Raw genomic sequence first — 13,730 nt, 5'->3', positions numbered from 1 at the left:
ACTTTATAACCACTGTTTTAGCCTGTTTCAAAATATACAGTAGTCCGCCAACCTGAGGCTTTTGAATAAGTAATAAGAGTAAGCCTGGTATAAAATTTTGTTCAGTAAGGAGACAGGCTTATTAAAAGATACTGATTACCCTCTACAAAAACGCAAGTAAAGTGGAAATAATTTCCAATGAGAGACATAAAATTGACTGGTCTAAGGAAAAAGGAAACACACAATAATGAATAAAATATAAATTTGTTCTGACTGATTTATCTCCATGTTGTCATGGTTGTGAGGGTAAATAGTATTTTTGGTAGTCTAGTGGATCATTTTTAATCCCACTTAGTAGTTATGGCTTGAATTTTAGTTTGTCCCTCGAAGCAAGGTATTTCATGATCCATTCAATCTTCAAATATCCTACAATGGTTTTTTATGGTGAAAATCAGAGGAGGAACGACACCTAGGTGCTTTGTGCAAAAATTTTCAGGTCACATGGTACGATTTCAGCTTCTGTTTTGTCAATTTCAAATATTCAAAAAGATTGATTTGTACATGTCTTGATATCAAATGTACTCTATTGCAGTCATATAAAATATAGCAAGTTTTCTCATACAAAATTTAACAATGATCGAAAATTACTTTGACATAAAATATTTAATGTTTTTATGCCCCTGCCGTAGCGGAGGGGGCATTAAGTTTTACCCTTGTCCGTCTGTACGTCCCAAAATTGGTTTCTGTTCTCTAACTTTAGTTTGCCTCAACCAAATATTATGAAACTTATACACAATGCTTTAACCACAAAACACAGATCAAGTTTGAATTTTTGTGACATCACTTTTACCGTTCTAGAGTTATGCCCCTTTACAAATGGAAAAAATTCAGAATTTTTCATTTCCGTTCTCTATCTTTGGTTTGCCTCAACCAAATGTTATGAAACTTATACACAATGCTTATTACCACAAAACACAGATCAAAAATTTTAGTGGTGTCACTTTTACTGTTCTAGAGTTATGCCCCTTTACAAATGGAAAATTTGCTGAAATATTCGTTTCCGTTCTCTTAAGTTTGCATCAACTAAATGTTATGAAACTTATAAACAATGCTTTTTACCACAAAATTCAGATCAAGTACAAATTGGGTAGCATCACTTTAACATTTCTTCAGTTATGTCCCTTTATAATGTTATATGCAAGCGGGGGCATCATCTGTGTCCCATGGACACATTCCCCATTTATTTTACTTCTTTTTGGTAAATTATATCATTAAAGATTATGTCCCATAATGGCGGGAATTTGTATTTGATCTCTGTAAAAATACAAGGCACAATTTTTTGTTAATATTTCATTAATTCGAATGTGAAAATCATTGACATTTATAGCAGCTAAATAATATTGTTTATACAACCTTGCACATAAAAGGTCTCCTTAAGTCTCCATCAGTTGCTGCATAGTAAGTCGTTAAAAAACGACGATTTTCAAATAAATTGTCCAATTATATTTGTCAGATCCGTGAATAAATACGTAAAAAATAGTCACAAAAACCATTGTTTTGTGTATTTTAATTATATTAAAGACAAAATGAAACTTGTTCACCAGAACCATGTAAAATAGCTTTTAAATTTTTTTGTTATGTATTTTTTGCATTATCTTTAGTATTTTCTCAGGTTTTTTTTTGTACTGATAAATTAAGAAATTCCAATGCAAATGTATCGATAATTTCGTATTTAATAAAATTTTGTCCTGAATAAAAACTGAAAATCAATTAAATGAATTCATTAAGGGAGTATTCAATTACTGTACATGCCGTACGAAATAAGTCCATGGGAATTAGCAGAGTTAATAAAGGAATAAATATGTATATTCCCAACAAATAATGACAGTTACCAAATTTGTTTATTATATACATGTAAGAATATTGTATAATAATTACAATTGTATATTACTGCTCATGTTTATGATCTCATTCAAAAATTTCGAGTGTCCAGATGTTCACACCATGACTGGTTGTAACAATTACAAATGACACATTATCACTGCGACCGATAGATAATATAAGACAAATCTGCGTGCAGAGTGTCGTCCCTCCTCTAGGTGAAAATGAAATATGTAAACATTCTTTGTTTTTGGAATTTCACAATCACTTATTTTAATTACAAAATCTACAGTGCAAAAGTTTTTTGATATTTTTTTATTGATATGCTTGAAAAAAATAATCTGATATTTTAGTTTCAGGCATGCCAAGACAAAGTGGTTATCCTGTACAGCATACTGTTCAAACAAGAGCACCAGGACAGGTATGCTTATAGGTTGCAATTCTGTAAATATAGACAATGCAATTTCCCATAGGAACTCCCTTTGCGGCTAAAACTGTGACACTTTTACTATGAAGTTTCGTGAAAAATAATATCCCAGAACGGAAAGTTTATATGCACTACTATTTTATTCAAAGGTCAAAATATAGGGCTGTGCGGCATATTTTCAACATTTATATGCCCTGAACTTCTTAGAGTTTAAACTTATACTAAAATTCTATACTACCCTTACCTTCATATTTGGACCTCCTAAGAATTAAAATTTAGGCGCTACCATGTTTTTCTATACTGGTTACATTCCCAAGTGATGTCTCTATGAGATGAAACACACAGATCATAAATGGGATTCAGTACATTAACAAATTAACATATCTATGAATATTATATATCTCCCCAAAAGAGGCGTGGTTTGAGAAACAGCTGTATTTACAAAGTGCATCCTATAACTTGACTTGACAAAACATTTCAAGCATTGCAATTTTGAATTGTACAATAATACAATTTTCTGAAAACTTAGTTATTGTGAATAAAAAATAATGAGAACTATCAAAGCTGTTGTCAAGAATGCATGTCATTGAGACTAATGATATTGCTGATGAATTTTAATATTTTTATACGACCGCAAAATTTTTTTTGCTGTCGTATATTGGTATGACATCGGCACATTGGTTTTCGCACTCTAACTTTAGTTTAAGTGAATGGATCTCTATGAAATTTTACCCTACGGTTCAATACCACAAAAGGAAGGTTGGGATTGATTTTGGGGGTTATGGTACCAACAGTTAAGGAATTATAGGCCAAAAATAAGCATTTTTGTAACTTCCAGACATAACTTGTGTGTTAGTGTATGGATCTCTCTAACATTGTACCACAAGGTTCCATATCACAAAGGGAATGCTTGGATTGATTTTTGGGGTAATTGCCTCAAAATTTTAGGAATTAGGGGCAAAAAACAAGCATTTTTCTAGTTTCATGACAATTACTTGTGTGTAAGTCTATGGATCTTTCTGAAATTGTACTACAAGGTTCCATATCACAAAGGGAAAGCTGGAATTGAGTTTGGGGGTAATTGCCCAAAATGTTTAGGAATAAGGGGCCAAAAAGGGGCTAAAAATCAGCATTTTTCTAGTTTCCAGACAATAACTTGTGTTCAAGTGTATGGATCTCTCTGAAATTGTACTGCAAGATTCCATATCACAAAGGGAATGCTTGGATTGATTTTGGGGGTAATTGCCTCAAAATTTTAGGAATTGGGGGCAAAAAACAAGCATTTTTCTAGTTTCATGACAATAACTTGTGTGTAAGTCTATGGATCTTTCTGAAATTGTACTACAAGGTCCATATCACAAAGGGAAAGCTGGAATTAAGTTTATGGGTAATTGCCCAAAACGTTTAGGAATAAGGGGCCAAAAATAAGTATTTTTCTAGTTTCCAGACAATAACTTGTGTTCAAGTGTATAGATCTCTCTGAAATTGTACTGCAAGGTACCATACCACAAAGGGAAGGCTGGGATTGATTTTGAGGGTAATTGCCTCAACATTTTTGGAAATAAGGACCAAAAAGGGGCAAAAAAAACAAGTTGAGTTTGGGTTGATGAATCATAAGGGGGTTCAAAAAATTGGGGGGGGGGGATTTTTTTTTCCTTAAAATTTTCCATTTTAAATTGGTTATTTCTGATTTATATATAAAAGCAAATAATAATAATATGGTTTGAATAGGTAAATTAAAGATTTTTAAGTTCTAAGACCACATTCATTCTGTGTCAGAAACCTATGCTGTGTCAAATATTTAATCACATTCCAAATTCAGTGCTGTATCAAGCTTGAATGTTGTGTCCATACTTGCCCCAACTGTTCAGGGTTCGACCGCTGCAGTCGTATCAAGCTGCGCCCAGCGGAGCATTTTATTAAGACTGGAATGTTAAATGGTTTATAAGTACTAGATATATACTATATAAATAACACATAGCTGAGAGGGTGATAGAGCAGATTGTTACCCCGAGAAAACATTATCAACTGAGGAAAGCCAAGGTTGACAATGTCTTTTCGAGGGGTAACAATCTGCTCTATCACCCTCTCAGATATGTGTTATTTAATTTATCATACTGAATGTTCTGTTATTACTGTCGATTAAATTTCAAATTCAAAGTAATAAACTATGACGTCTTGTACATAACCATCCGTATTTAATAAAGCGCACACTTGATCAAGCGTCTCCGTGAAGGGTAATAGAGTATTTGCCATAGGATAGAGTCGTATTTAATAAAGCGCACACTTGATCAAGCGTCTCCGTGAAGGATAATAGAGTATTTACCATAGAATAGAGTAAATTAACACCCTCATATAAGCCAATCAAAATATTGCATTTTTACGTGAAGTATAATAAAAGGAAATGTCACATTTCTATGAAAATGAAAAAAATATATATATTGATTGTTCAAACTTTTTTATAACAAATTATAAAATTTTTTGATATATGGTTGTGTGATTGCAAATTCCACTACATACTTGGAATGAATTTTACATGTTTGTTTTGCATTATAGTCAAATATGCTTATCATACAGTTCCGTAAATGGTCTGCAATATGACCATGTATTAGGGCTCTTCTTCTTGTATTAGTTTTCTAGGTTTATCTGTCTTTCACAAGTAAGAAGGGTTGTTATGTAAAATTATATGTATTTCTAGGAGGGACAAGGATATGCAGGAGACCAAGGACCTGCACCACAGATTGTTGTTGACCCTCCAAACCAACAGAACTTAAACAGCATGCAGTCAGGTTGGTCGTCTGATAAACCAACAGAGAAAGGTGATGCAGGTTTGTTTTCTTTATTGCTGTTTTGTTCATAAGGCCAAAATAAATAAATAGTGTGTTTTCGGTATCCCGACCCTACCTCCGTTTCCGACACCAACCCTAAACATTTCATTGACAAAAATGTTTAAAAATATTAAAATTCCAGATTTTTCGGTCTGTCCGGATCCAATTATTCGTTTTGAATACTACAGATCTTCAAAACGTTTGATAATAACAACCAATATGGATAAGTAAAGTGTTTCAAGGACCAAGATTTTAGATAAACAAACATGGCTTTTTGACAACCGTGCAGTGCATTAGCTGTAAAATATGTGAAATGTGATCACATTGGTGCAAAATATAACATTGATTTTATGGATAATTACGATATGATGAATTTTTTTGAAGAACATCATGAATCCTGATGGACCAATGGACGAAAAAAATATGAAGTTGACGCATTTTGCTCATTTTCTATGCACAGGTACAAGACGAGATTTTGTATATATACTGAATACTGTATTCAGTATATTTATATAATAGTTATTGAAGAACTGGTCATTATCGTGATATATAGACTGCCCACAGGACAGTGGTATTGACTAAGACAGCGATAATGACTGAGCCCTAGGCGAGGTCATTATCCCTGTCGCAGTCAATACCACTGTCCTACGGGCAGTCCATGTATCACGATAATGACCAGTTCTTCAATAACTTTTATGTTTATTTCATTGAGGAACCATGTTTTTAAAAATTCTCATAAATTCAAATTGTTCAAAGCAAACTCAAGTTATTGTACGATTTCTATAGGAAAGAGTGAAGACCAGTCATAGTGATAACTATAAGTCACTGCCATTCATTTAAGTGCAATTTTTCAGTATATGAATACAAAATAAAGTTTTCTATAATTTTATAGTTCTTGTTGCTGAGTAGTTTTTTGTCGAGCCTGCGACTTTTGTCGCAGAAAGCTCGACATAGGGATAGTGATCCGGCGGCGGCGTTAGCTAACTTCTTAAAAGCTTTATATTTTAGAAGGTGGAAGGCCTGGATGCTTCATACTTTGTATATGGATGCCTCATGTTACGAAGTTTCTGTCAGTCACATGTCCAATGTCCTTGACCTCATTTTCATGGTTCAGTGACTACCGTAGAAAGGCTTGTATAGTCCGTGGTTTTATTCTCCAAAATTGGACCTTCCAGACGGGGTGCGGACTATAGAGTACAATAAGCAAGAAATAAGAGAAAAATTTCAATTTCGCGGGCGAGGTGGTTTGTTTACGTTCCGCCATCTTTGTTATTTATATTGTAGAGGGCGCTCTTATCATTTTTCAAACTAATAATTTTAACTCATCCATATTAATAAGTTATTTCTATTCAATATCAAATTAATACTGATAAATATAAAAACTAAACCTTTCATTACAAATTTCTCGTTTCTTTTCAATGCATTGGTTGAAATAAACTGGTATCTGCTTGATTGAAACGATACAAACATAGTGAAAAAGACAACCGTAAACCAGTTTAGAATTTGTAAACTACAAAACGTAATCGGTCATTGTTCGTTCCGTTTTGGTGTTTCATACTGACTAATATGGTTTGTATTAGCTTAAGACCCTTCAAACATTAATGTGATAGATATATTAAAGACTGTTTTACAAAAGGATGGAACTGTTTTACTTTCAAAGTCGTATTATAGTGATATCTGTTATGTACGGATTTCGACTCTCACCGGTTAATTTCTTCTTTTACACGTGCTTTTTAAACTTCCTGTTTAAACATACACAAGTTTCTAAATTGTTTTTTAAGTGAATTAAACTTATTTTAACAATCATGAAGCGTTCTAGAATCATTTACAAGCAGTTTCAGCTTCTGTTTGATGATGGGAAACAGGGTTTTCCAAGAAAATACCGCAAACGACCGCACAGGATTTGAAATTACCGGAGTTTCATTAGACCTTTTCTAACAGTTACAAAAAGTTTTTTTACCTAAAATTTCGTGGGGAGAAGGGGGTGCGGACTATGTACCACTGCGAACTATACAAGCCTTTCTACGGTACTTGAAAAAAAAGTACAGATTTTTTGTAATGTTAAATTCTCTCTTATTATAAGTAATAGGATAACTATATTTGGTATGTGCGTACCTTGCAAGGTCCTCCTGCCCTTCAGACAGTTTTCACTTGACCTCGACCTCATTTCATGGATCAGTGAACAAGGTTAAGTTTTGGTGGTCAAGTCCATATCTCAGATACTATAAGCAATAGGTCTAGTATATTCGGTGTATGGAAGGACTGTAAGGTGTACATGTCCAACTGGCAGGTGTCATCTGACCTTGACCTCATTTTCATGATTCAGTGGGTTATAGTTAAGTTTTTGTGTTTTTGTCTGTTTTTCTTATACTGTATGCAATAGGTCTACTATATTTGGTGTATGGAATGATTGTAAGGTGTACATGTCCAACTGGCAGGTGTCATCTGACCTTGAACTCATTTTCATGGTTCAGTGGTCAAAGTTAAGTTTTTGAGTTTTGGTCTTTTTTTCTAATACTATATGCAATAGTTCAACTATATTTGGTGTATGGAAATATTTTATGATCTATTTGTCAGTCATGCAGGTTTTTTTTTTACCTTGACCTCATTTTCAAGGTTCATTGCTCAGTGTTAAGTTTTTGTGTTTTGGTCTGTTTTTCTTAAACTATAACCAATAGGTCAACTATATTTGTTGTAAGGAAGAATTGTTAGCTGTACATGCCTGCCTAGCATGGTTAATCTGACCTTGACCTCATTTTCATGGTTCTTTGGTCAATGTTTTGTTTACTTGGTTAATGTTAAGTTAATGTGACAGTTGTAATAAAGCTTTATATTTAGGACTATCAACATAATATCAATGATTAGTAAAGAAGGCAAGACATTTCAGCGTGTGCACTCTTGTCTGTAGCAGACGTGCCTTTCAGTTCACCCATGTTCCAAAAGTCTGAATCGCGATTGCGTTTTATTAAAGGGACATCACTCTAAACAGAAACCACGCCCCACTGGTCATTAACATGTAAAAGTCCATTAACGACCGGTTTTCTGGTGCGTTTTTTTTTTTTTATACGACCGCAAAAATTAAAAAAAATTTTGGTCGTATATTGGTATGACGTTGGCGTCGTCGTCGTCGTCCGAAGGCACATTGGTTTTCGCACTCTAACTTTAGTTTAAGTGAATGGATCTCCATGAAATTTTACCATAAGGTTCAATACCACGAAAGGAAGGTTGGGATTGATTTTGGGGGTTATGGTACCAACAATTAAGGAATTAGGGGCCAAAAAGGGGCCAAAAATAAGCATTTTTGTAACTTCCAGACAATAACTTGTGTGTAAGTGTATGGATCTCTCTGACATTGTACCACAAGGTTCCATATCACAAAGGAAAGACTGTAATTGATTTTGGGGGTAATTGCCTCAAAATTTTAGGAATTAGGGGCCAAAAAAGGGGCAAAAAACAAGCATTTTTCTAGTTTCATGACAATAACTTGTGTGTAAGTGTTTGGATATTTCTGAAATTGTACTACAAGGTTCTATATCACAAAGGGAAAGCTGGAATTGAGTTTGGGGGTAATTGCCCGAAACGTTTAGGAATTGGGGGCCAAAAAGGGGCCAAAAATAAGCATTTTTCTAGTTTCCAGACAATAACTTGTGTTCAAGTGTATGGATCTCTCTGAAATTGTACTGCAAGGTACCATACCACAAAGGGAAGGCTGGGATTGAGTTTGGGGGTGATGAATCATAAGGGGGTTCAAAAAATTTGGGGGGGGATTCTTTTTTTTTCTTTTTTTCCTTTTTTTTTTCTTTTAAAATTTTCCATTTTAAGTTGGTTATTTCTGATTAATATTTAAAAGCAAATAATAATGATATGGTAGGAGATACACACCAAACAGGATGTGTAAATTATTATATAATAAGTATTGTGCAATAGCAAGAAATTTTCAATTGCACAGTATTGCACAATTGCAAGAAATCTTCAATTAATATTGCACAGTATTGCGCAATAGCAAGAAATCTTCAATTGCACAGTATTGCGCAATAGCAAGAAATATCCAATAGCACAATATTGCGCAATAGCAAGAAATTGTCAATTGTACAGTACTGCGCAATAGCAAGAAATATTCAATTGCACAGTATTGTGCAAAAGAAGATACTTCGTATGAATTGCTTATTTCTTGATCAATTTCAATGGGGTTTTATTCTTGAATTCTTGGGGTTCTTTAATATGCTGAATCTAACCGTGTATTAAGTTTTTGGATTTTGGGCCCCGTTTTTAAATTGGTCCACATTAAGGTCCAAAGGGTCCAAATTTAACTTTGTTTGATTTCATCAAAAATTGAATTATTGGGGTTCTTTGATATGCTGAATCTAACCGTGTATTTAGATTCTTAATTTTTGGTTCAGTTTTCAAATTGGTCTACATTAAGGTCCAAAGGGTCCAAAATTAAACTTAGTTTGATTTTAACAAAAATTGAATTTTTAGGGTTCTTTGATATGCTGAATCTAAACATGTATTTAGATTTTTGATTATGGGCCCAGTTTTCAAGTTGGTCCAAATCGGGGTCCAAAATTAAACTTTGTTTGATTTCAACAAAAATTGAATATATGGGGTTCTTTGATATGCTGAATCTAACCATGTATTTAGATTTTTGATTTTTGGGCCCCGTTATCAACTTTGTCCACATTGAGGTCAAAAGGGTCCAAAATTTAACTTTGTTTGATTTCATCAAAAATTGAATTATTGGGGTTCCTTGATATACCGAATCTAACCATGTATTTAGATTCTTAATTTTTGGTTCCGTTTTCAAATTGGTCTACATTAAGGTCCAAAGGGTCCAAAATTAAACTTAGTTTGATTTTAACAAAAATTGAATTTTTAGGGTTCTTTGATATGCTGAATCTAAACATGTATTTAGATTTTTGATTATGGGCCCAGTTTTCAAGTTGGTCCAAATCGGGGTCCAAAATCAAACTTTGTTTGATTTCAACAAAAATTGAATATATGGGGTTCTTTGATATGCTGAATCTAACCATGTATTTAGATTTTTGATTTTTGGGCCCCGTTATCAACTTTGTCCACATTGAGGTCAAAAGGGTCCAAAATTTAACTTTGTTTGATTTCATCAAAAATTGAATTATTGGGGTTCTTTGATATGCCGAATCTAACCGTGTATTTAGATTCTTAATTTTTGGTTCGGTTTTCAAATTGGTCTACATTAAGGTCCAAAGGGTCCAAAATTAAACTTAGTTTGATTTTAACAAAAATTGAATTTTTAGGGTTCTTTGATATGCTGAATCTAAACATGTATTTAGATTTTTGATAATGGGCCCAGTTTTCAAGTTGGTCCAAATCGGGGCCCAAAATTAAACTTTGTTTGATTTCATCAAAAATTGAATTCTTGGGGTTCTTTGATATGCTGAATCTAACCATGTATTTAGATTTTGGATATTGGACCATAATAGGTGAATGTCCAATTTAAAATTTTTAAGTTCTTAGACCACATTCATTCTGTGTCAGAAACCTATGCTGTGTCAAATATTTAATCACAATCCAAATTCAGAGCTGTATCAAGCTTGAATGTTGTGTCCATACTTGCCCCAACTGTTCAGGGTTCGACCTCTGCGGTCGTATCAAGCTGTGCCCTGCGGAGCATTTTATTTCAGTTAAAAGACCAATGGAATTTTTTACTAAAGAATAAAGAATGTCATGTGGCCCCTTGTTATCAAATAAGAGAAGCTTATTCTTGACCGATATGAAATAAATTCATATATTAACAAAATCTCGTTTTGTACCTGTGCTTCTTTGGACCTAAAGTCAGAATCGTTTCAGGTTGGACAGACTGTATCTGTTGGTTTAATAATAATTGGCAAATGATTTTAGAGTAAAATGAGTTCAATTTACTGCTAAAATCAATCCAGCTTCTGTTGTAAAACACACGCTTACAAATGTTGTATAGAATTGTGTGTTGACGCAACATAAACGACTGTTAATGCTTTTGAGTTAATGACGGCAAGGAGGCAGACAATGTAACGAGAAAGAGAAAGCTTTCCCCAATAGGCAGACATGGTGTATGATTCATGTTCATTTATAAATGAATCTGACCCAGCACCATGTCTACTTTTATTCTTTTTTATTTTCTCTGGCTGGTCCCATAACAATTTATACAAAAAAAGGAAAAATTTATTTTGATTTTATCAAGAGCTGTTGAAATATTTGAAGACGTTAAACCAAAATCTCTCCAGTTGAATTTGTAAATTTGATTTAAAGTCAACCGAACCAAGCTGTTTTAACTGGGCAATGTTATTTTTAAATGCCTAACTCAAGGGAGAATTCAATTAAACTGACTTATTGCAAGAAAATGGGTTTATAAACACTTGTATGATTTATAATGTAAGCCTTACTTTAATGTTGATGGTGTATATTTTTAAGCAGAGCTGTTAAAAATTATTTGTCCTTATTTAAACATCAAAAGAACATATTCCCAGTGTGATTTTGCCAAAATACCATTTCAAATTAAGATATGAGCATACAACAGATTGAATTTTAAACTTTATGTCACTAAATGATATTTTTATTTTGGAAAAAAGTATTGATAATTCCTAAGCAGACTCAAAATTTCTGTAGTTTTTACACTCAAAGATTCTTTTTAATGTTGGCATGACGACTGACAACTAAACTTGAATGATTGAATGCAGGGACTCTTCATGCTATGTTAGATTATTAATAGTATTAGTAACAAGCGAACAGCGTTATTTTGGTACAAGCAAACATTTATATTTTGATGGGGAGGTTGACTGAGTTTACTTAGACATATCTGAACTTTAATCTTTTCAGGTATTCCATTAAAACCAGAGATGTTAGCTGCCGCTTCCTCTTCTTCCAGCAGCAGTAGTGGATCCAGCCCTAATCGTAACAGTCCTGAGGTTGGTTGGCCTCAAACTACCAAAGTGCAGGGGGTAAGCTTCATAGCAAAGGGGAAAAAAACAATTAAACAGCAAGTTCTTATTTCATGTTAAAATTGATCTTCCTTCAAGTTTCATAATTTGCTACTTTATGTTAGAGTTGAAATAATATAGCATGCAAATCAAGAGTTTAAATGCCTTACTTGCAAACTTTGTTTGGTTGTTTGCTCAGACAATTGCTTTACGTTTTTAATCCATTTCAAAATTGGTTAACTTTACCTTTCCTGTACCCCCTTTAGCCCATGCTTCTTTTTATCTTTCAAGTGCCTAACTGGAAAAACCTTTGTATATAGTAAACCGACTGTTACTCCACCTACCCATTGAATTTAGGTGTCAATCTTAATTACAATTGTCTGAGCAAACAACCAAACAAAGTTTGCAAGCAAGGCATTTAAACTCTTGATTTGCATGCTATATTATTTCAACTCTAAGCAAGTAACTATCAGTCTAGTTTCATATTTGTTGATCATCATTCTTATAATTAAAGCATTTTCATTCATTTGAATTAATTTGGAGAATTTTGACTTTTAAAATAAATATATTTCATTCAGGTTCAGAAATCACCAACAGGACAACCTTCCGACTCTAGAATTCCACAAGTTCTGCCTGAAATAATGAGAGTAGCAAGTGAGAGACATCAAAAAGGACTGATGTGTTCTTGGATTTACCAATTATTATCCCAGGTGAGATGTTTGCACAATATCATGCATACTTGCAAAAATTCCATGTAATTTGTCCGTATACTTATAAAAAGTTTTCTTATTTCACATCATATAAACTTTTTTTGAATATCAGTTTTGTTATTTATTGTTAGTTTTAGAAATGTTTCTGTTTTGGAAGTTGAAATTTATTTATAGTTAAAATTTGAAGCATAAAACAGGCTATGGTTCACAATATTTTATATAAATATCTTGGAAAATATGAGAGACATATATTTCTATAAGGAGCAAACTATTGTTTGCCTGAATTGACCTTTAAATAAACAAATGAATTTAGATCTTGGTGGGAAAAGTTGTACAGTGGTACATGTACATGTTAATTTTCCACAAAGATGTAATTTCAACAACAAAAATATTGCAAAAAATATATTTTGCCCTTTAGCATGTTTAGGGGCTATATATTTCAAATGGAATTGGGTAGGTAGGAAGGGACATCCAAAATTGCCCCACAACCACTTGCCTTTGTCACGGTTTGTGTAACTTTACAATCATAAATGATATCAAAAAATAAAAATTCCTTTTCTACCCTCCCATATCCATTTAAATGGAATAGCATTTATAATGGTTGTACGACAATGACAAGATTGCATATTTTGAAGAATTATCCAAAATTTGTAATATATGCTCAATTTTTACACATTGATTGTTTGGTGATTGCTGTACACCGCATCAGCACAAAAAAGGCTATATCGCGGCGAGAGCTATTTCAAATATTAAAACATGATCTTTTTTTTTTTAAATCCAGCCAAAAAAAACAAATATTTAATAGGGGAATTATCCTAGCATACACGAATCAGCTTCATATTTGACAAAAATAGATATCCAAAATAATTAGTTTTTATTGTCAAGCCTGCGACTTTTGTCGCAGAAAGCTCGACATAGGGATAGTGATCCGGCGTCAGCGTTAGCTAACTTCTTAAAAGCTTTATATTTTAGA

At 33.2% G+C, this 13,730-nt stretch overlaps 1 protein-coding gene across 2 annotated transcripts in view; it reads left to right on the top strand.

Moving 5' to 3' along the window:
• Positions 1-13,730, top strand: part of LOC127721627 (constitutive coactivator of PPAR-gamma-like protein 1) — a 34,486-nt gene that overhangs the window by 4,068 nt on the left and 16,688 nt on the right. For both annotated transcript variants that reach the window (XM_052228411.1, XM_052228403.1), the window contains exons 5-8: positions 2,214-2,281; positions 4,986-5,115; positions 11,947-12,068; positions 12,626-12,757. In XM_052228411.1, the coding sequence (XP_052084371.1) occupies positions 2,214-2,281; positions 4,986-5,115; positions 11,947-12,068; positions 12,626-12,757 (452 nt within the window). The remainder of the gene's footprint in view (positions 1-2,213; positions 2,282-4,985; positions 5,116-11,946; positions 12,069-12,625; positions 12,758-13,730) is intronic.

The sequence above is a fragment of the Mytilus californianus genome, unplaced genomic scaffold (genome assembly GCF_021869535.1).
Source record: "Mytilus californianus isolate M0D057914Y unplaced genomic scaffold, xbMytCali1.0.p SCAF_1, whole genome shotgun sequence".
Classification (NCBI taxonomy): Eukaryota; Metazoa; Mollusca; class Bivalvia; order Mytilida; family Mytilidae; genus Mytilus; species Mytilus californianus.
This window is presented reverse-complemented; position numbering and strand designations above follow the sequence as displayed.